Source organism: Zosterops lateralis (genome assembly GCF_965231275.1).
Source record: "Zosterops lateralis genome assembly, chromosome: 9".
NCBI lineage: Eukaryota > Metazoa > Chordata > Aves > Passeriformes > Zosteropidae > Zosterops > Zosterops lateralis.
The window spans coordinates 4,978,023-5,000,383 of NC_139769.1; the positions used below are offsets into that span (position 1 = coordinate 4,978,023).

At 53.8% G+C, this 22,361-nt stretch overlaps 1 protein-coding gene across 3 annotated transcripts in view; it reads left to right on the forward strand.

Annotated features, from left to right (window-relative positions):
* Nucleotides 1–685: 685 nt before the first annotated feature.
* The window catches only part of SSBP3 (single stranded DNA binding protein 3), a 54,829-nt gene continuing 33,153 nt past the window's right edge, over nt 686–22,361 (forward strand). For all 3 annotated transcript variants that reach the window (XM_083867574.1, XM_083867576.1, XM_083867575.1), the window contains exons 1-4: nt 686–867; nt 983–1,055; nt 1,268–1,329; nt 1,859–1,943. In XM_083867574.1, coding sequence (XP_083723700.1) covers nt 812–867; nt 983–1,055; nt 1,268–1,329; nt 1,859–1,943 — 276 coding nt within the window. In that variant the 5' untranslated portion in view covers nt 686–811. The remainder of the gene's footprint in view (nt 868–982; nt 1,056–1,267; nt 1,330–1,858; nt 1,944–22,361) is intronic.

The window sequence follows — 22,361 nt, forward strand, 5'->3', positions numbered from 1 at the left end:
TTTTAGGGCAAGACCCGTGACTGGAGCTGCCAGCCGGGACAGGCCGGCCCGGGCTCCCCTCAGGGCTCCGCGTAGCCGGGCGCGCCCGGCCCCGAGGTGACCACCGGCAGCGCGGAGCTGGGGAGCGCGGCGCCGGGCGGGACCCCGGCGTTGAAGGCGGAGTGCCCAGCCCCCGGCCGCCTCCCTTTTTCCTCCTCCGTGTCCCTGCCTCCCGTCGGGCCCGTCCCGCCCGGCCCCGGCGGGTCCCGCCCGGCGCCGCGGAGCGGCAGCGCCCGCCCGGCCTCAGCGCCGCTCCCCCGCCCCCCCCGCCCGGGCGGTTTCAAGTCCCCCCTTCCGAGGTCTCCGCGGCGCCGGCCAATCAGCGCGCGCTGCGCGCCGCGGCCCGCCGCCTTAAAGGGCCCGCTCGCCGCGCGGCGCCGGGGAAGCGGCGCCGCCCGCGGGTGGAACTCGAGCGCTCTCTAGGACCGCACGCCGCCGCCGCCCGCCCTGCCCGTCCGCCGCGGGAGGCCGCCCGCCGCCTCCGGAGAGGGGCGTGGCGCGGGGAGGCCCCGCCCCCGCCGGGCGGTGATTGGCGGGAGCGGGCGCCCGTCGGCGGCGGGGGCGGCGCCCGGCGCGGCCACGTTCGGGTGCGCGGCCAGCGGCGCGTTGGGCGCAGCGAGCGGCGGCGGCGGGCGCGGGGCGATGGGGGCGCGGCGGCGGCCGGCGCTCTGACAGCCCCCGGCGCTCCCTCGGCGGCGGGCGCAGCGGCGGCTCCGGCGGCAGCGGCGGGTCTCGGCGGCCGCCCCCCTCCTCCTCCTCCTCGGCGCGGACCATGTTCGCCAAAGGGAAGGGCTCGGCGGTGCCCTCGGACGGGCAGGCGCGGGAGAAGTAAGAGCGGCGGCGGCGGGGGGAGCGGGGTGGCGGCAGGGCGGCTTTGTGCGGGGCGGGAGCGGGGCACCTCCTTCTCCTCCTCCTTCTCCGACCCGCCGCTCGGCTGTTGCAGGCTGGCGCTGTACGTCTACGAGTACCTGCTGCACGTCGGCGCCCAGAAGTCTGCGCAGACCTTCCTGTCCGAGGTGAGCCCCGCCGCCCCCCGCGCCCTTTGTGCGCCGCCGCACGCCCGCCCTCCCTCTCTCCCTCCATCCCTCCCTCCATCTTTGCGCGGGGCGGCGGCGGTGCCGGGGGGTCTCCCACGCCCACCCGCGACCACCCCCCACCCGCACCGCCCCCCCCCCCCCCCCCATTCCCCATCCCAACCCACCCCCCTCCGCCTTCCTCTCGCCCGCAGATCCGGTGGGAGAAGAACATCACGCTGGGAGAGCCCCCCGGCTTCCTGCACTCCTGGTGGTGGTAAGTGCGGGGGTGTCCCGTGGCGGGTGGGAACGGATCCCCCCCCTCCCCCGGGGGGTGCAGCCCCCGGTAAGCGCCGTGAGTCAGCAGCGGCGGCGAGCCCCGAACCGCCCCGGCTCCCTCCCGCTGCCCGCGGGGCGTCGAGGCGCGGCGGAGCCACCCCCGGCCCCGCGGGAGCGGCGGGCAGGGCTCCCGCTGGAGAGATGCCGGGGCAGCCGCAGGCACCGGGGCTGTGCTGGTACCGCTGGGGCGCCCAGGGCTGGGCGGCTGGGAGAAAGTCCCTGAAGTCTCACGGAGGGTTATCCCTTCGAGGTGTGTTGCCTTCTTAAAGGCTACTTTTGCTTCTTTAAGCGCACAGCATCCCCCCCGCTCCGGACGGTCAGTGCGGGGTTGGGATGCACAGCTGGATCCAGCTGTGGTCCCATCCCAGCCCCGTGAGGGGGTGGGGGAGCCGCTCACCTGCGCTGACCCGGGTGCCCCCCATCCCTGATGAGTAACTGCTCTTGTCCCGTCTCTCCCTGCCGTGCAGCGTGTTCTGGGACCTGTACTGCGCTGCTCCCGAAAGGCGAGACACTTGTGAACATTCGAGTGAAGCCAAAGCCTTTCATGACTACGTGAGTAACAAGTTTCTAATCCTCGCGGTAATTACGGCGTTTGGGGAAGCTCCGGGCGCACCGAGAGCCAACCTAATGTAACTGACTGGCAAAAAGCGTGGGGGGTTTTTTTGTTTTGTTGTTTTTTGTTTTTTTTTTTTTTTTTTTTAACCAGCAACGTTCTGATTTGAGTGAACAGTATTTCGAAGTGTTGCAATTATGTAAATGAGCTCTGATACTTATCTCGAGCACTTAAAGGCGTTCGGGCTAGTGGGAGAATTAAGAAGTTTTGCATAGCAATGGACAACAAAGTGTTTATAGAGGGTCGATGGCGGAGATATTTCGTGCTGAGGACACTGTGATTGTGAGATGTTTCTCCGTGCTGAGGACACCTCGGAGGGTGGGTGGGGATTGGGTTTTGGTGGGGAGGAGAAGGGGGAATTCCCCAAACCGCTGTTGAATGAATTCCCCAGTTAATATCTCCCTGCCTTTGGCAAGGCTGGGGGGGCTTCCTTGGTTTCCTGAGCCCTCCCTTGATCCCAGCGAGGGAGAGGTGTTGTCTTGTTGAAGCTGGTGTTGCAAACCCCTGTTGGTTGGTCCTTGTGTGTCTTGGCTCTCCATGGTTTGGGTTGCTCCCTGCAGAGGTGGCAGCGTGACCTAGGGATGGGTGATGCTTCTGGGGTGACATGCTTGAGTCTGAGGTGTCTCCTGGAGACCCCTCCTTGCCAAGGGTGAGTGGCACGTCTGCCCCAGTGGGCAATGGGTGGGCTGCCCATTCTGTGCCTGCATCCGCAGCGTTGGGAGGAATTTGCATCAAAGGATTAGTCACCTGGCTGCGGGCTTGGACCCCAGTCAAGTGCGTTTAAACCTTGTAGCAGGAGCTGGTTTTGTCTGCTCTGGGGAGACTACGGTATGGAAACCATTTTTCCTCCCTTCCTAAGTTTCTCGTTGTCTCGACATGCCTGGTTTGGGATGTGTGAGGGTTTGCTGGTGAGCAGTGCTGGGCAAGTGTCTCAGGGACATGCACAGTGCTCTCACACCCTGGCACTGGACACAGCCCTGGGGCACAGGCAGTGCCAGAGAGGCTTGGCTGGCTGCTGAGCTGCCTCTTGTCTCTTCCCAGCCCGCTGGGTCATGGGAGAAGCGTGTCTGGGTATCTGCTAGGTGGAGTTTGTCTGTCTGTCCATCCCTGTGGCCGCTGTCTGCATTGCTTGTTTTCACTGGGGTGGATTAAGATGGTGAACTCCTGAACCAAGGGTCAGAGCTGACAACCAGCAGCACATCTACCAGTTGTTGCCTTCTGCTCGCTTCCTGGATGTTTTGGGGCAAATTGTGGGGGTTTTGGGAGCCCAGATGGGACATCAGGCTCATCAGGAACAAGGCAAAGGTAGATATTTGGACAGCAGAGCCACAGGTGAAGATGACATTAGCAAGCAAGACATGGTAATGCTCCATCCACAGCAGCCTTCTCATCTTGTCTGAGGATTTAGTGTATTTAGAGAAATTAATCTTTTTTTAGCTTGGTAATAATTCTAACAATAGGCCTGAGTGCATTAGATGATTCGCATAAACTTCTTTAATACACGTTGCTTTAAGCTTACAGTAAATAGACACAATCCTGATTGTTTTTAATTCTCGGTGTAATGCAGTTTTGTAACAGCCCCAAGTGCTTTACCTTTTGGGTAACTCCTAAGAAGATTTTCACTCCCCTGTGCTTTGGGCTTGGTGGCACTGGGTTGGTTTCCCCAGGGCATGTTTTGGCCCCAAGACAGGGCTTGGGCTTCTCCATGGTGTGGCTGGTGATGGATGCTCACAGTGCAGTCCCTGTCTGAGGAGTGGTGTTTCCCTGGCACAAGGTGTACTTTACAGGGCGAGGGACCTACCTGGCCAAAACTTAAATATTGACCAAAGAACCAAATGATAACCGTGGGAGTGTGAATAGAGCCTTTTTTCCCTCCAGCTTCCGGGGCAGGCTGAGCACTGGTGAGCACGGTGGGCAGTGTCAAACACCAAACCCAGTGACCCATCAATGGTGCATGGCAGCTAAAATGGGCTATGAGCCCCAAATGGGGCTGGATCAGTGAGTCATGAATTGCTTCATGTGGTGGCTGTGGTTAAAAATATCTCAACCTAAGTCTTGTCCCAAGTTGCTGGAGCAGTGTGTTTACACTTGGCCAGCAATGGGCAAACTCCATGTGTCCTGCTTGGTGTTTGCCCAAAATATGGTGCATGTTAACCCAGGGATTGTGCTACTCTAAGGACAGAAAGAGGGGATGCTTTGGGAGCCTGGTGTGCCACCTTCCCAGAGCCAGCACCAGAGGGGTTCTTGCCTGGGAGACAAATCTTTGGGAACGGGGAGCGGTTCTCCTCGTTAGCAGGGTGCTAACAGTGGGATTTGCATGGTGTGTCATTTCCACTTCATCTTCCAGCATAACTGTATAAAAACTATTAGGAGCAGCAGGACAAATTGCCAGTTTCCCCCTCCAGTTTTGAGTATTTACATGTTCAGTGAGAAATTAAAGTAAGGAGAAATCCCACTGCTAGTTTTTTTTATGGGACCCTTGAAAACTGTGGAGTCTTGTGAGCACTTGGAAATACTGCTTTTTACCTTTCCCCTAAGGTTTTTCTCCCAAGCTGAGACAAAAGCCTGCTGGGACTTTGTAGAAAGGTTTGGAGAAGAGTTGATGGGAGTGGGGATTCACTTGGCACAGGCATGAGGAATGCTGCTCCCCTCTACCCTTCCACCTCTGCGCGTCCATTAACACAACTCTTGACTTGCATTGGTTGGAGGGTCATTACTCATCCTCTTCCACCTGTACCCAAAGAGTTTACCCAAGGATAAAAAACCCCACGAGTGCTCACCAACAACTAAAACTCCACACGTAGCCATTGATTTAGGCTCCTGCAAGCCCCGTGGCCAGCACGCCGGTGTCCCGGCACGCTCCCGGAGCCGGCGAGATTGCAACGGGATCGCTTGTCATGACAGGGGATTTCAGCCGGCGCGTTATCTGGGAATTGGCTGATGGCTGGTCGCAGTTGAGCATTTCAACGCCGTGAAAGCCAATACAATTTGAGTTAGCGGTGATGACTGCCAGTTTAAATACCGCAGTGAATTTCTGTCAAAGAGCTAATACATAGAAAGGGGAATTGCAGAAAACTTGATCACCAGAACCACTTCAGTCGATTTTGGCCTCGAGCTACAGAAAATGAACTTATATCTAGTTGACTGTTGCTACATACTTTTTTTTGTGGTATTGCTCTGCCTGCGCAGCCAGCTCGTGTCAACGTGTAGGAGAGAAAACTCAGAGTAGCCTTTAGCTGATGAAGACTTTGACTTCATCATTCCCTTCCTCTCTTCCCTCTAGTTTCCTCCTGAGAAGGACCTGCACTTGGGAGCATTTGAAATGCTGTTTTCCTTGCAGCACAAGATCTGCGGAGCTGTGGCTTCAACATGCCATTAACGCAAAGCATTGATTTATTTGTTTTTGTTTTTAACTTTGGAAAGCTGCTGCAGCTCCTTCTAACTTAGGTCTGGAAGGATGCTCTGCAGCAGCAGGGTTGGTTGCTGCTGAAGTGTGGTGGTTGGTCTGGGAAAAGATGGTGTATTGGGGGCTCCTGTCCTGTCTTGGCTGGGGACAACCAGGGCTCCTCCTTTTTCTCCCATCTGATACAGTTCCCCTTAGATTGGGATCTCAGGGGTTTCTGGAGCTTATGGGGATGGATGGATGGATGGATGGATGGATGGATGGATGGATGGATGGATGGATGGATGGATGGATGGATGGAGAATTCAGGCTTGCTGGAGTTAGTGTGCTTGGTGGGAACAAGGTGAACCCCAAGAGATTGGAAGGACTCCGGCCTGCTGGCTGTACAGACTGGGGGTCTCCCAGGGATGGTTCTTTAAGCTGGATCTGCCAATCACACCCCATCCAGGTGTGGGACAGGCACCCCATCCCAGCATCACTGCCTGGGTGTTCTTGGGCTGCAAGGGAGCATTTCCTTGTCACAGCACCTTAGGGTTGGTGTGGCCAACTCATGGCATGGTGCACTGGCAGGTGACATGGCCCTGTGGGACCCCTGGGAAGGGATGCTGCCCTTCATGCATGAAGGGTTTGGTGTGACTGTCTCCTCTCCCATGCCAAGCTCTCTTATTGTTCCAGGACCAGTGAAGGTTGTAAGAGCTTGTTCAAGGCACCCATGGCTGTGAGGGTGGGACCAGCAGGTGTGAGGGTGTTAATCCATGAGTACCTGAGCTTCTCCTGTTGCGTGCAGTTGGTATATTGAAAACATGTTGTGTAGGAGAAGAGGTGTTTTTGGGGCAGGTTTAGTGCAACGCAGGGACAGGGGTTGGGAACAGCTTTGTGTGGTCCCTGTGAGCCCCCAGAGGCGTTGCCTGAGCCCTGGGCATGTGGCTCAGCAGTGGCACACACAGCTCTGTCCTGTTTGCATGCGGGACCGCGCTCCATCTGGGCTCCATCCAGCTCCACTCTGCAGGGACAGGGATCCCTGGTAGGTAACCAGAGAGAGGAGTTTCCTTCAGGAGTGGCAGCCTGCCAGGAGCAGCTGCAAAACTCCACATCACTTCAAAAAAAAAAAAAAAAATTGGAACAAAAATAAATAAATCCAGATATTCCCTCTCCTGGCAGCGCTGGGCTCAACCTTCCCTCCCAGTTTTAGGGTATTGGTGATCCTGGTGTGCTTTAAAGCCTGCTCTTGCTGGAGTACCATGCAAAGGTGGATTAGTTAAATATTATATTTTAAACAACACTGGCTGTCATGAGAGAGCAACCTCTGCTGCCACATATCCTGCTGCTGGGCAGCAGGGCCAGGCCACTTCAGAGCAGCACCTTTCCACGGGTGATGCTCGTGGAGAGGGCTCCATTGTGAAACCGGAGGTCAGAGCCCAGAGCTTATGTCTTAGTCTTTGACTGGGGAGCCTAAATATTTATCCTGTTCTGTCCCTAATGAAAACAAATTGTCAACAGTTGTTCAGTAACTGACTAAATTAAAATCTGTAATTAGTCAATTAGATTAAAGAGTTGGCACAACCTGATTGTATCATGCTGGTTAGGTTATTAAGAGAAAGGGTGTGATTTTTAATTACTGAATGCTAATTTTGACGGTTTCAAATAGAAACAGACGTTCCCCCCCCCTCCACCCCACCCCGAGTGCCTCTGCAAAAGTAAAGCAGGGGATGGATTTTATATCAACAAATGGTGTGAACATGCAAAGTTTCTCTGGCTCCAGTCCGGGAGGGGGTTCTCCCAAAAAAAAGCCAGGACTGGGAGAAGAGGAAGGATTTGTTCAATCCTGCTTGAGGATGGGAGGGCAGGTGGGGGTTTGTGCCACACATGGGCACCCTGGGGATGGCTGGGTGCAGGTCCTGCCCTGCTGCCTCATTGCCCATCCCGGTGCGTTCGGTCAGTGCGCCCTCGCCTTCTTGCCACCAGCCCTTGTGCAGCAGAGAGCCAGACTGGACTATTTTTTTTTCTTTTCCCGGTTTTTTTGTTTGTTTGTTTGTTTGGGGTTTTGTTTGTTTGTTTGTTTTTGTGTTTTTGGTTTTTTTTGGGTTTTTTGTTTTTGTTTTTTTTTTGTTTTTGTTTTTGTTTTGTTTTTTGTTTTGTTTTTGTTTTTGTTTTTGTTTTTTTGGGTTTTTTTTTGTTTTTGTTTTTTTGGTGGTGGTGGTCTTTTTTTTTGTTTGTTGGTTTGTGCGGGTTTTTTTGTTGGGTTTTATTTTTTTTGGGTGGGGTTTTTTTTTTTTGGATTTTTTTTTTTTTTTTTTTTTATAATACTATCTTTTTAATCCCCCTCCCCCCTGTTCTTGCGAAGGGCAGGCAGAGCCCGCAGCAGGGAGGAGGAAGAGGAGGAGGAAGGCCTTGCGTGGCGAGCGCGGCAGCCCCAGCGCCATCCCATTGTTTGCCCCGGCGGCCACGTGGGCGAGCGCGGTGGGGCCGGCGAGGGGACCCGCTGCCGCCGCGGGGGGAGCGCCCGCCCCCGGCAGATGCAGATGCCGAGCTCCGGGCGAGCACAAAGCTCTGCCCTCCCCGGCCTTCCTTCGGGGGTCCCTTCGCAGGAACAAAGAGGGCGAGGGGCCGCCGTGCCAAGCCCCGCCGTGCCGGGGAAAGCCGCGGGCCCGGCACACGGCGGGCGCTCCTGTCCGGCGGGCGGGCAGCGGGGAGGTGTTAGGTCAGGACGCCGTCTGTTGGGTACGAGTGGGACTTTCCTGTTCTCCTGATCATTTCCTTCCTTACCTTGGAAACTTGGATTTTCTCCTACCTTTTGTTCCCTATTTTTTTTTTCTGTTGTAAAGCCATCTCCCCTGGTTCTATTGGAAACAGCTGCCGGAGCTGGTCCTGGGGAGCGGGCGGGGGGCTCTGCCTGGTTCTCTCCTCTCTGCCTGGTTCTCTCCTCTCTGCCTGGTTCTCTCCTCTCTGGCTGCTCACACACCTTCAGCAGGACTGGCACGGCTGAAATGGACCCGGCTGTGAGGAGCCCTGACTACTGGGGGAGTGCTCCTGGGGGAGCTGCTGCAGCCACGTTTGTTCCTGGTGTTCCTTAGGAGCAGAGGGAATGGCAGAGTGTTCCTTAGGAGCAGAGGGGATGGCAGAGGGAGAGCAGTCTGGAGTGCCTTGTGTCCAGCCAGGCTGGTGCTGGGATCTGCCCTGTCCTGCCCACAGGACACAGGATGGGCTGTATCCCCATGAGCATCACACACCTGTCTTGCCAGCATCCCACTCTTGGGTCAAGGAGGCTCCCTGACTTCTGCTGAGGTTTCTGCTCAGCCCACCACCGTGTTCCTCCTTATTTCTCAGCATCTTCCCCTTCTTAGTCCTCACCCTGCAGATCCCTGGGGGGACACCCCACAGCTGAGGTCTCAGTGGAGCAGAAACAGTGTTTTCCTCCAGGCTGGCAGGGGGCAAAAATGTCTCTGCAAGTAAACAAATACCTCACTTCTGCCTCGGTTTGGGGTTTAGTTTTTTTTTTTTTCCTTCTCTCAAAACTCCTGGTCGTGGCCACAGGTGCCAGGAGCTGAGTTCAAAGCTACAGCTGTGCAGTCAAGGGTGGGATTTCCAAAATATGGGATAGCTTCTGGGTGCTGCTTCTTGTGTGTGATGGGACCCCACTGCCACCTCCTCTTGTCCCCAGAGCAGTGACACCAGTCTCCTGTGCCAGTCAGGGCAAGAAGGGTGGCTTGGGTAAGATTTGGGTTTGGATGAGGCCACAGCTCTGTGTGGTAAGACCAGCTTTTCTTTTGTGTTGGGTTTGTGCATTTAATGATTTTTTTTTTTTAAATAAGAGGAGAAAAGGAGAAATGCTCACTCTCCTGCCTGAGCTTAATGTGGCATGCATGGTGACTATTAGTATCAAAATTAAGCAAAAAAAAAGTATACATATCCAGTTATATCTGTGGAAAATGCACAATTAAGATGTACATATGCATAAAGATAGAGGGGCATGTGCCTGTATATTTTGGAGTGATGGGACAGAACAGTGCTTTGTGCCTGACCATACAACCCCTTCCCACTTGCCTTACTCTGCCTCCTCCATGGACTTTACCACCATCACCAGTGTTTTTTAGCAAGGTGATTTCCACCTCTGTGTTCCCTGGGCGCTGGGTGGGAGGCTGTGGGGTCAGTCTGTCTGTTTGTCTGTCTGTCTGTCCATGTGCAAGGCTGCGCCTGCTGCCTTAAGATAAAGTCCAAAGGAAGACCTCTGGCTGTGTCTTGAGCTAACATTTTCTTTTTAATTTTTTTTCCTTAATGTTTCTGCATCAACCCTTGAACATTTGATCTGGTGCCTCTTCTCCTGGGGTGCGGCAGCTTTCTGTAGTGAAAATGAGCTCTCACCACCCCTCCTGCCTGCCTCAAACAGGGGCTGGAGTGAGGGGGGTTTCCTTCCCATTTTCCCTGGAATTGGGCTGGGCTATTTTACAATCTCTCAAGGCTGAGCTTGCACCTATAATTGGAATTTTTTGGCTACAAGCTGAAGCAGGGGGATGCACTGCAGCAGCTCTGACTTGGTGGTGAGCACGACCTGCCCAACACAGCTGGGGTGCTGGCATCCCATGGCATTCCCAGCAGGTACAACAGCCCACTGCCAGTCCCTCCTACCTGAGATGGATTTCCTTGTGTGCCCCACTCCTCTCCCAGCTCCCACCCACACAGCTGTCCTCGTTCCTGTGTCACCTGGTCCAACACTACTTGTGCCTGCCATAGCAAGTGGCCAGCTGGCATCTCCTTCCTTCCAGAACAGCCTTGCTGTGAGGGTGTCCCAAGCCTTGGCTTTGCTTGTTTACCCATTTCCAGTAACTGTAAGGTGGGAAATGCCCCTCTGTCACCCCATGGGGAGCTGCCATTGCCCAGCTGTGTCCCCAGGCAGGTGGCTGCTTCCTGTCCCAGGCAGTGTTTTTAGCTCAGCCTCGAGGTTGGTTGTTTGGGGTTGTGTTTTTTGCCTTTTTTTTTTTTTTTTTTTTTTTTTTTTTTTTTTTTTTTTAAGAAGGCAGGGCCCTCTGAGGAAGGGGGCAGGGCGCTTCCTTGCAGCACCCTGGTTTGGGGTGGGCAGATAAGGCTGCTGCGTCACACTGGGCTCCTCTGCCCTGCCAAGCCCAGCAGAGCCTTGTCCTCCTGCTCTGCTCAGCTCTCACTGTGTGCTCATCCTGTTTTTTGGGGGAAGCCCCATCGGGAATAAGGCAGTCTCTAGTGCAGAATCTTAACCCCCACATCTCCCTGCCCACGAGTGATGCTCACAGCAAGAAGGAGGGAGAGGTGCTTTTCTCCCCCTTGGCTCCTTTCTGTTGGAGAGCTGTGCAGCTGGTGGGGTGTAAATCACACCCAGCCTCCCTGTGCCCATCTGCCAGCAGAATGGTGCGGATGGGTCATGGCTGGTGGCAGCCTGGGGTGACTCTTCATAGCAGCTCCAGCCCCACTCTTGTGTCCCTGTGGCTTTGGGAGAGTGCCTGGTCCTCCCTGAGGAACAGAACCTGGATCTGCCTGTCGGTGTTGGAAACACTTTGGCTCTTGGGGTCTTCCCAAGGCATGAACCAGGAGGTGGGTCTGGTTTTTTAAGACCCTGTTGGAGTCTGGTTTGGGGCAGGGACAGCCATGCTTTGAAATGCTTGGTCTTTAGGCTTTGTGGGATATGGTTGAGGATGGAGGTGGGAGCTCACAAGGAAGCAAACACTGCCACACATTGCATATGGGTCCCTTTAGCCCAGCTCAAGTGCAGTTTTCCATGGAAATCCCAAAACAGATGGTTTTGTTTTATCCTGGGTATTACAGCACCAATAACACCCAGGTGCTTCGCACCTTTGCCAGTCTCCTCTGGAGAGAAGGTCCAGGCTGAGGCTTCCAGGGCTCATTTCATCGTTAAAAGCAGATTTACTTGCTTGTCCCGGAGCCCTTCAGGGTGTTGTGGCACGTCCTGACAGCTTGTCCGTCCTTACCTGCAGTCATCAAGGAGTTTTCAACATGACTTATATAAAGCCTTTGTACTTGGATTGCTCCACCGTGCTGCACAATGGCTTCTTTGTCATCCTGCCAGCTAATTAATTTTAACTTTTACCATTGCTCCAGCGTGGTGCATCATCCGACTGGTCCATTTGAACATTCCCCCCCCAAGCCTTAAGTGTTTTCCAAGCAGTTTGACTTGTTGCTGCTGAGCACTGGAGAAACCAGCTGGCCCCGCTGGTGCTCATCTTCTGGAGAAGGAGCTGCCTTCACACTGCTGCAGGGGCTGGGGCTGGTGGAGGAAAAGCTATTAGGAGGCTCAGGTTTTCTCCAGTGGCTTGTTTCTCCTGGCTGGCAGCTGAAGGTCCCCACAGAGAACATCCTCTGATGAAAATAACAGGCTCTGGCTCTCTGGCCAGTGATTGGCACCACCAGGATCTTGCAGCCAGAGGTGCAAAGCCTTGGCTGCATCTTCAGGACAAAACCCTTTGTGCCTGGGGATGTCTAAGCATGAAGGATGTGACAGTGGTGATTTCTGGAGGGTTGGGCTCTGGAAACTGGGTGCTTTTTGCTTGCATCCTGTGAGCAAACATTTCCAGCACAGCATTCCTGGTGTAGCAGGGAGTTTACCCCAGGAGAGGCTGAGCATCTCCTTAGAGCTGCCTGGAGGAGGACCAGGAGAGGTGTGACCCCAGCTGGGTGTCCCAGTCCTTGGGGTGGGATGAGCCAGGGTATTGTCTGTTCCAGAGGGATGGAGATTGGCCACATGCATAAACATCAGCTGAACGTGCAGCCCTGGGGTTTGTGTGAGCAGTGCTGTGGCAGGGGGAGTTCCCCTCAGCTCGGGATGGGGATGGTGGCAGGTCAGGGAATATGGAATTGCTGCCTTTGTGTTTAATCTGGTTATAAGGATGGCTATTAGAGATAATGAATTTTGCCTGTCCCCACTGTTGTAATACAAGAACCCAACTGTCTTTCAACACCGCGAAGGTCACTCCTCTTTATTTCTGGTTGTAAATATTGCTGGTTACAGATGTTTGGGGTTGATGGACATGGCTAATTAAGTTTCTCCTGTCAGCTGGTTGGCAGGGTGCAGGGGTGCTGGCATGGAGGTGAGGTCAGAGGGCAGGATCACAGCCAGGCAGCAATACCAGCAGCCTCTTAGCATGGTGTAAACCCATCTCACTGCAGCCCTTCAGTGAGAGCAAAGCTGGGTTTGTGCTGAGCCTTACCCCTCTCTTTATTACAAATTTAGAGCAGGCTGGTGGGAAGACGGTGGCTTCTGGGAGCAAGTTTCCATTTTGCTGCTCTCCTTTGAGGGGAATTCAGCAGGAATTGTCACACCTACTGCACCCAACCTGACCTGAGGGTGGGAAGAAGGGTGCAAAAACCCTTCTAATTTTTGCCATCGAGTATCTTTTGCGCCAGCACCAGCAGAGGCTTTTTCCTTCTCAAAGAGACTTTAACATGGAAACGACGGAGTGCTGGCTAGCAGAGCCAATACCCCACATCAAATTAGCACCAGGAGGGGCTGGGGGCCCCTTTCTCTGGGGCATGAGGCCGGTGGCTTCCCAGTGCTCACCCTGCCAGGCAGGAGCCATCCGCATGCACTGCCTGTGTGCCTGGAACGCAGCACGTGCTGCTGCGCTCCCCAGCTCCCCCCGCGCGCCTGATTTATGCCGCTCCACATTTTCTCCTCCTTTCCATGCCTCTTTCTCCTCTCCCTCCTTTTTTTTCTTTTTTTTCCTCCTCTCTTGTGCTGCCTGTGCATTGCCTTGCTCCTTTTTTTTTTTTTTTTTCCTTACCCCCTTATTGCTCACAGGCCTCCCTGTTAACCCAGCGAGCTGCAAGATTTAGGGCTCCCTGCCTGGTGTGCATTCTGAGTGGGGTTTTATTCTCCTAGAGGAGGGAACCGTGATCCCCCATCACCCCACTGGGACACGATCCTTGCACGTAGAAGGGGCTGTTTTTATTATCCTATTTTATGGCCGCAGAGCACAAGTCATGTATCCCTGTGTTCTGGATGCTCCTGGCCACGGATTGCAGCAGAACTGGTGGGGTGGCCACGGGTGCCCATCGCCTCCATCCCGACGTCGCTGCGCCGGCCATCTGTCCCCTCCTGTGCGGCGCCGGGCTGCCGGCTGCTCGCCGAGGCATCAGGGCTTGCCCGGCGTCTGCGAGGCCACCAGAGGCAAAGAAAAAAAAAAAAAAAAAAAAAAAACAAAGGAAAAAAAGTTCCATTTTTGCTTTGTTTGCCCCCATTTCGTATATGTAACCTGACTTTTTGTTGCCTTTTGGAGGGGGGGCTTTTTTTACTCCCCTGCTTCTGTGCCAGGCGCATCAAAAGTTTGCTGGGTCTTGCGTGCGTGTGCGGATGCCGAATAATTTTATTAGCTGCCTGGAAGGGAGCCAGCACGGCGTGCACCGCGCGGGAGGTGGCTGCTGGGGCGCCTTCCCTTTGCTTCCCCTTCCCAGCTGCCCCCCCTTCACCTCCACTGGTCTCCTGTGGGTTGCATCATCAGCGTTACCCCTTCGTTTTATTTTGATATATATTTCTTAGGAAGGGTGGTTTTTTTTGGGTTTTTTTTTTTGCTCCTTAAAGGGTTAAAACCGATGGGGAAGTTCAGCTAGCACTTGCAAGATATGGTTGCCTTAGCAACAGGCCTCCTAATCTGGTAGGTGACCTGAGAGACTGTGGAAGATGCAGGGGTTGGTTTGGCATTTCATTATTTCATGAGGCTGCGGCTCTCCAGCTGGTTCCCTTCCCAGCACCGCCACCGCCGCTGCTCCCCCCGCTGCCGCCCCCGGCATTCCTTGGCAAAGCCCCGGAGGGGCCAGCAGCACAGTCCCCTCCCTGGGTGCTGGTGGGTCCTGGGAGCTCTTGCTCAGAAAAGGGGAAAGGGCTTCCTGCAGCCAAGGTGATAATTATTCAACTTTAGGATTGTAAAGATGGTTTCCTGCCTTGCCTTTCCTCCTTTGAAGGGATTTGCCGTGGTGGCCTCAGAGGAAATAATCTGTGTGGCCCCAGAGCTAAAGATGTGTTCATTGGCACTTCCAGATCTTGTGTTTTGGGGTCTGTGGGGACCCTAGTAACAAACAGATGGGGCACAAACAGGGAAGCACAGTGGTTGGGAAAAGTGATAGAGTTGAGATGCAGCATCCAGCCAGCGTTTTGGGGAAGATTGGTGGCCTTTGGGAGGAGTGTGGCAGCATTATTCCAGCTGCTTTAGGCTTCTCTGGGCTCATCGGGCCCAGTGGCACAACCAACACGTACCCATGGATGGGTAGACCAAGACTTGAGCATTTCAGTGCCACAGCCATGGCTGCCTTTTAGTTATTTTCTTGGAAACATCCTCAAGTTGACATTTCCTACTGCTTTCTCCCTTGGGTCCTTTCTCCCTTGCTGTAGTGACCACCCCATGCAAAGCTCTGGTGATCACCTGCTCGTCCCTGCCAGTGGTGGAGCCATCTAAGTTAAGAAACTGCATCACAAAACTTCCCTGCCTGATTTGGCCTCGCTAAATCTCTGTGCACCACTGGATGAGGGCTCAAACTTCTGCCTGCACAGTCCCACATGGGAATGGATGTTGGTTCACACCCGACAGTGCCTGTCGGCACAGAACTGTTGCATCCTGGTCCAAATCATCGTTGAGCTCTTTGCCAGGATGGCCAAGCCACTCTCTGTGCCCAAACCCGGGATGTTTTCCCCCTTTCTGCGCTGACTGGTTATGGAGTGTGGCTCTGCCCTTGGCATCTAGCTGGGCAAAGAGACCCTAAGGGAAGGAAGGTGTCCAAAGGGCTGGGGCCAAGCTCCCTCTGGGTACCCATGGAATAAAAGGGCCGGGATAGCGCCAGGGGCATCCCATTCCCGCAGATCCCAGCGTGCAGACCTCTTTTGTTTTTTCCCCCTCCCACTACTCCACGGCGTCGGTGGCAGCTGCCTGCGGACGCCGGGGAGAGCCGCCTTTGTTTACCCGCCTCTCCGGCAGAGCGAGGGCGGGGATGCTCTTGGATCGAGGTGCTGATCTGTCATCTCCAGGTTTTATGCATCCCCAGACAAGAAATCAGCGGTGCAAAGCACAGACTTTTTGTTACTTATCGCCGAGCTCTGTGCAGAGCGTGGCTGCTGAAAGCAATCTGGTGTCTGCGATGCCCAGATTTATGGTTTCCCAGCCTCGTTTGAGGTGTTGGCTTCCACTGGGAAGTAGAAAACCTGGTTTGGGCCATCGGAGTAGGATGAGAGGACCGTGGTGTGTAGTGACACTGGACCCCAGGTCTGATCCCCAAGCTTGCAAATGGCCTCAGAGCCTGTCATCACCCTGGGTGGGACAGCATCTCCCTGCTCCATCTTATCTGGTGGAGACAGGAGGACCAATGTCCCAGGGAGCTGAAACAGCTCAGCTTTCCCTCTGGGTCTTCTCCACTCAGTGCTGGGATGGCAGAGGCAAAGACTGGAGGGAGGCAAAGGGAGGAAATCCAGGCGAGCCAGCAGAATCCCTAGAAAGCCCTTTTTTTGATCACTTCATCCCTTTTTTTTCCCCCACTATCTCTGCTTTGTGAGGCTTTCCAGGATTTGTCCCTCTCGGCGGGGATTTCGGGCGGTCAGCGGGGTCCCCATGCACAGACAGACGGACAGGCTGCCAACCAGCCGGCACGCACCGTCCTTCCGTGGAGCGCTGTGCTCTCACTGCCAGGGGCTCCTGGGGCTCAAACACAGGATTATACACGGGCTTGTTTTTCTGTTGTTTTTTTTTTAAATCAAAATTCCCAAGGAAAATATATTTAAAAAAAAAAAAAAGTCTCCCCCCCCCCCCGCCTCCGCCCTGCTGAGAAGCAGCTCTGCGATGGCGGCTGGAAAGCGAAGCCGTAAGTGTTGCGCGTGCCATCTGCTCCGCTTGGATCGCGGGAGCGCCTGGAGCCGGCGCAGCCTCGCGGGAAAGGGAGGGGGCAACGCCGCGCAGGGGTAAAGACAGGGGTCCCCCCTGCCCCAAATTCCTCCCATCTGCGGGTCCTCTAGGTCAAGTTGGAAGCCCACGCTTGGCGGGCTCGAGCCCCAGCTCGCGCTGCTGGGAGGTGCGGCGTGGATGCGGATCTCCAGGAGGATGTGTGCCTTGCTCTCCCTGTGTGGTTCATCCAGGGGTGAAGATGGTTGTGGGGTGGGATGAGTTGTGTGGAAGGGAATGGGCAGGTTTTGGTGAGGTTGGGCATCTGCAGCTCTGCTGGCTGCCTGAGTTGGAAGCACCTGCTGGCACAAGGTGCTATGTAGCGTGGGGTGCATCTCACATGGACCTCGGGTGTTTGCTGTCATGAGAGCAGCTCAGCAGGACACATCTGGTCCTCCCAAGGGGGATACCAAAGGAAAACTCCTTTCCCAGTAAGGAAAAAGTATATGCTGTCTCTAAAAAGAAAGAAGTGTGTCTATTTGTGGGTTTGCTATGGGAGCACCTCTGGGTTCCCACACAAGTTCCTCTGCTGACTCTTCAGCTGGAGCCACTGGAGCAGTTGGGTTTCTCTCTGCTTTACCAGTTTTCACAGAAGAGGTATTTTTTTGAGACTTCCCAGTGGGTCAAGCCAACAGACAGAGATGGGATGCAGAGGGAACCCAGGCTTTCTTCCTCAAAAGGCAGCCATGTCCTCAGCAGCTGTGCCTGGGGTTCCTGCTGGGTTCTGGGTGGTTGGCTTGTCAAGAGATGGGTATTCCCAGGATTTGTGATACCCAACCTGATCAGTTTTGACTGCAAGGATGGCAGTGGTGGAGCCCTGAACTACTCCTTGGCTTGGCTCCACCACCAGCAGTTTTGGTGTGTGGATGTTTGTCACACATGCCATATATATGGGGTGTGTGTGTATATATATATATATGATTTGCTGGTTGGGATTAAACCACATTAAGTACCATATATCTTGCTCCCACCTCTGCCCCAGTGGGATGAGGGGCAGGAAAAGTAAAACCCATGGATTGTAGTTAAGAATAGTTCATTAATTGATTGGATAAAAGTAGTTCATTAATTGAAATAAAATATAATAATAGGAATGAAAAGGGATAGAAAGAAAGAAGTAAAACATAAAACAGATAACTGATGCACTATATAATTCACCACCCACTGACTAATGCCCAGCCTGTCCCTGAGCAGCAATCATACTCCTTGGCTAAATTCCCCCAGTTTATGGATGTGACATTCTGTGGTGTGAAGTGTCCCTTTGGTCAGTTTGTGTCAGCTCTCCTGGCCATTGTCCCTCCTGGTTTCTTGTGCATCTCCTCACTGGCAGAACATGGGAAACTGAAAAGTCCTTGACTTGGAGTAAGCACTACTTAGCAACAGCAAAAACACCAGTGTGTTATCAACGTTGTTCTCATACTGAATCCATAACACAGCACTGTACCAGCTACTAGGAAGAAAATTAACTCTATCCCAGCCAAAACCAGGACAATGCAATTTTTTAAAAAATATATATTAGAGAAGGTTTGCTTGCAAAGCTTGGGAACTTGGAGAGGATGGCTGGTGCTTTTCCCTCCTCTCTTCCCGTGCAAATGCAGTTGCTCCTCCTGCTGATAGAAGAGGCACCGGTGGTGTGAGTGGGTTGAGCTTGTGGAGAAAGAGTAATGCTCTCCAAACAAAACCCGAGGGCTTGTGAGGAGAAATGGGAAGCTGAGGGAGGGCAGAAATGTCTGAGAAGGGGACTGCAGAAGGCTTTTGGTCTTGCTGGGCTTTGGGACAGGGTGGAAGGATTCCAACTCTGTTTTCCCACACTTGTTCCCAGCTGGTGACCATGGTCAGACCTTCACAGGGGTTTCTGGAGTTCAGCACTGACTGTAGTGAAACCTTGTTAGAGCCCAGCCCTTCACTGGGGATCCTCTTGGGAGCTCCAGTTCAGCCCCGTGGAGATCGGTTCATAAGACACATCCTCACCAAACCTGCCATCCAGGAATCCCTGCCATGCCCACGGTGTGTTGGCTCTCCAGAGATGCCTTTAGCCATCCCACCTCACAAGATGCCACTTGCAGGTGATGAGCTGACCCCACCTGGGTGCCAGATGCCCCCTAAATTCACTTCTCAGCTGGACAGGGAAGAGAAAATACCATGAAAAGCCCATGGGTCAGATAAGGACAGGGAAACATCACTCACCAGCTACTGTCACAGCAAAACTGACTCAACTTGAGTAAAAATTAATTTAATTTAATGCCAGTCAAATCAGAAAATGATAATGAGAAATACAACAGACTAAATCTAAAATGCCTTCCCCTTACCCCTCCCTTCTTTCCAAGCCCAACTTCACTCCTGGTTTTCTCTCCCTCCTTCCTGCCAGCAGCAAAGAGGGACAGGGAGTGGGGGCTGTGGTCAGTTCATCACAGTTGTCTCTGCTGCTCCTTCCTCCTCAGGGGAAAGACTCCTCCCACTCTTCCCCTGCTCCAGCATGAGGTTCTTTCCATGGGAGACAATCTTCCACAAAATTCTCCAACATGGAACTGCAGTTCTTCCCAAACTGCTCCAGTGTGGGTCCCTTCCATGGGGTCACAGCCTCCTGTGGGCACCCCCTGCTCCAGCCTGGGGTTCCCCAAGGGCTGCAGGTGGATCTCAGCTCCACCAGGAGCTCCATGGGCTGCAGGGGCACAGCTGCCTCACCATGGTCTGCACCACAGGCTGAAGGGGAATGAATCTCTGCTCCAGTGCCTGGAGCACCTCCTCCCCCACTGACCTTGGGGTCTGGAGAGTTGCTGCTTTCATGTTCTCACTCCTCTCTTCTCTAGCTGCAGTTACTCCTGCACAATAAGTTTTCTCTCTTCTTAAATACATTATTCCAGAGCCCAGAACATTGCAAGTAGCTCAAAGTGCTGCACTTCGGTGGCTACCCCTGAGCCCAGCATTCAGAAATTCATTAATTGGGCTGGAACAATTATTTTTGGCTTTTGCAGAGGGAAAGGCTATAAATAATCACCCTGCGAGCTTGTGCGGTGACTTTGCAGCCTCTGTGTGTGTGGGGGGGGGGGGGGTTGTGTTGGGGTTGTTTTTTTTTTTTCCTCTCCTTGCTGCTGCCCGACTGGCTTTTTCTTGGCGGCCCAGAGTGGGAGACTTATCTGCAGAAAATGCCATTTGAGGTGATTAAAGAAACTCCTGCCATTGGCCCGAACTGCCAAACTTTCTGCAGAAACAGTTGCGCTTTCTGAGAATCCGCCCCCGGGGGATCTGCTGGGTGCAGCAGCAGCCTGGCCCCAGGGCTGTGGTGGTGCTGGGGACAGGGAGGAGGGGAGAAGGACAAGGAGGAAGGCTTCCCCCAGCTCAGAGAAGGGAAACAAAGCACAAGACAAAGGATGCTGGGGATTCTTACCAAGGTGGAGTCATACCAAGGAGGGCTTGCCAGGCAGAGAGGTGGTGGGCACTTTTCTGTGCTTGCACTGCTCCACCAGCAGCAGCTTGCAGTGCCCTCACACTGAGGGGTTTTGGTCCTTGAGGAACTGGGTTTCAGCCAGAGACTGATCCAGGTGAAAGCCTCTGCATCCTAGCACCCAGCCCTCAAGTTCACCCATCCAATGCCCTTGGGAGCCAAACCACAACAGCCTTAGCAGAAGTGAACAGCATCTAGTACACCTTCTTTTGTAAGCCCTCTGTCGCATCTAAAATAAATTTGCATGTAAATTGACAGGCTGATGTTAATGTCTTCTGGCTGTAGAGCACTGAAGGCCCAGGCTTCTCTTGGAGGTGGTGGCATGGTGGCAAAGAGCCATTCCAGGGTGGAGGTGGCAGAGGTGACTGCTTGCAGGGAAGCAGAAACTTAGTATTTCCTTTTTTTAAAAAAAGAAGGAGATTTTTGGAAGGATTGATAGTTACTGACAGGCTGGTGGCTGAGAATGGCCAACACAGGACAGCAAGCTGGGTTTTCCTATGTAGAGATGCTGCTCTGTGTTAGGCTGCTGGTCTCCCAGGGCCTACGCAATGCCCTGGGTTTGCAGGAGCACATTCCACATCTCTTTCCTTGCCTGGCAGCAATTCAAACACATTCCCATCATTGGTACAGGTTGCCTAAGACAACAGCCATGAGTCACTGATATTTTGGACAGTGTCACTTTGGCCAGAGCACCCCTTGGTCCCTGAGTGTGGGGAGCACTGCTGGAGCTGGAGCCAGTGTGAGGATCTGTAAGGAGCATTTCGGGAAAGGCTGCCTAGAGCAGAGCATCTCCCGAGCAGTCTCGCCGTGGCAGCTTTCCTTCGTCATCCATTATTTATTTGATCCTCTGCAAAACAAATTCGCTCCTCGGCACTGATTCTGATGACGGTGCTCATTTTACAAAAGAGGTAAAAGGAGCTGGTTTTGTTCCCAGTCTGAAAGACTTGAACAAAAAGGTGTTTCCTGCCGCCTTCTCTCCTGTATCAGTGAAATAAATCTGCAGAGTTTCAGAGTGGTGAAAATTTTGGAATCTCAAGTAGCGAAACGTCGAGCAGTGCTTTTTCCCTGTTGATCCCCATCTTTCCTGGACCTCCAAGGCTGTTTGCTCAGGCAGGATTGGGGCAACCAAAATGCTCAACTCACCTCATAGCTCACAGCTGAAGGTTTCTTGAGGGCATGGCTGTGTGTCCAGGGAAAAGGGGCTTCACGGAGGCATCTCCTTCCTGTGTGTGCTGTTGGAGGGCAGCTCTGCCCTATAGGTGCACAGAAGAGTATATGCTTGGGGCTTAGAGCCAGTGGGATGATTTCAGAGAGTGTTTGGGGATGTCCTCACTCACACCAGTGTCCAAGCCAGCTCTATGTTGCTTGCACCAAACACACTGGAGCAGTGGGCTGAGCGCTGGGCCGGGAAGTTTGGAGGGAGGAGACGGCGCGTCGGAGCCACGTTCGTCAGGATGGAAATAACTGTCAGCCCCATTCAATCTGTCGCCTTGTTCCCGGGGGACAATTGCAAAACAGGATTACTGGTACTTAAAAATTCATAGAAAACGTTTCTTATCACAACGTCATAATTGTTATGACTCAGAAGAGTAGAATTGCCATTTTCCTGCGCCTTTTTTTTTTCCCCCCCTTCACTTTTGTTGCATACCGAGTCCCTTGCTGCAGCTGCGGGATCGTTAGGAAGGGGGGAAGAAAAAGGGGGGGAGAAAAGAAGAAAAAAAAAAAAATCAAACCAGGGCGATGCTTTATTTTATGCTAACTGCTGCATTTGACTTGAAAATGATGTCCCACTGGGTCTCGTGGTCAGCGTATTACGGCGTGATGGATGGCTGTCAGAGCGGCGGTGGCTGGCAGATTGCGATGGGTGGAGGAGAACAGATGCCCGGTGACTTCAGGGGCTTTAGCAGAGCCCAGGACTGAAGAGTGGAAAACAAAAGCAGATGGGAGAGCTCTGCCTGGGCTAACTATTCTTCTCCGGCCACGTGTCGGGGAGGGAAGCTCGTCGGGCGGCCGTGTCCCTTCTGTGCTGTTCCTCTGTGGTGAGCTGGGCTGCCTGATGGAGCCCTGGGTGAACCCCACTTGACCTGAGGCCTGAGCCTACGTGCAGACCTTCTCTGCAGATCTCCAAAGGGCAACCTTTTACCCCTGTGAAAGAACAGCTTGCACTCCATTTGATGGTTCTTGTTAACCCTTGGCCCGGCTGATGGATCCGAGGCAAGGCCTGGGCAGGCTCCAGGGGTTGCCCTTTCGGAGGGTGTCTGCCCTATATTTTGTACTCTGCATGGCGTTTGTCTGTGGGGTTGGGCAGGACCCTGTGAGTTTGAATGGTGCCTATGGAAGGAGGTGAAAGGAGAGGAGTGAGCCTTTCTTGCAAGAGCCTGTTCTCAATGAAACCCTTTGCAGGTGCTGCTCTGCAGCCCCTCATCTGCTCCTTGTCTCTCCTGCAAACTTTCCTATACTTTCTACCCCTTCAAAGGATTAGAAAAGAATCTGCTTAGCCCCATTTTTCTTCTCACATCTGTATTTCCACATCTTTTACCCCCCTCACTTTCTTCCTACCCCTCCAGTCCATCCAAACTTGGGCAGCTGGTGTTTGCTGGGGATTGCA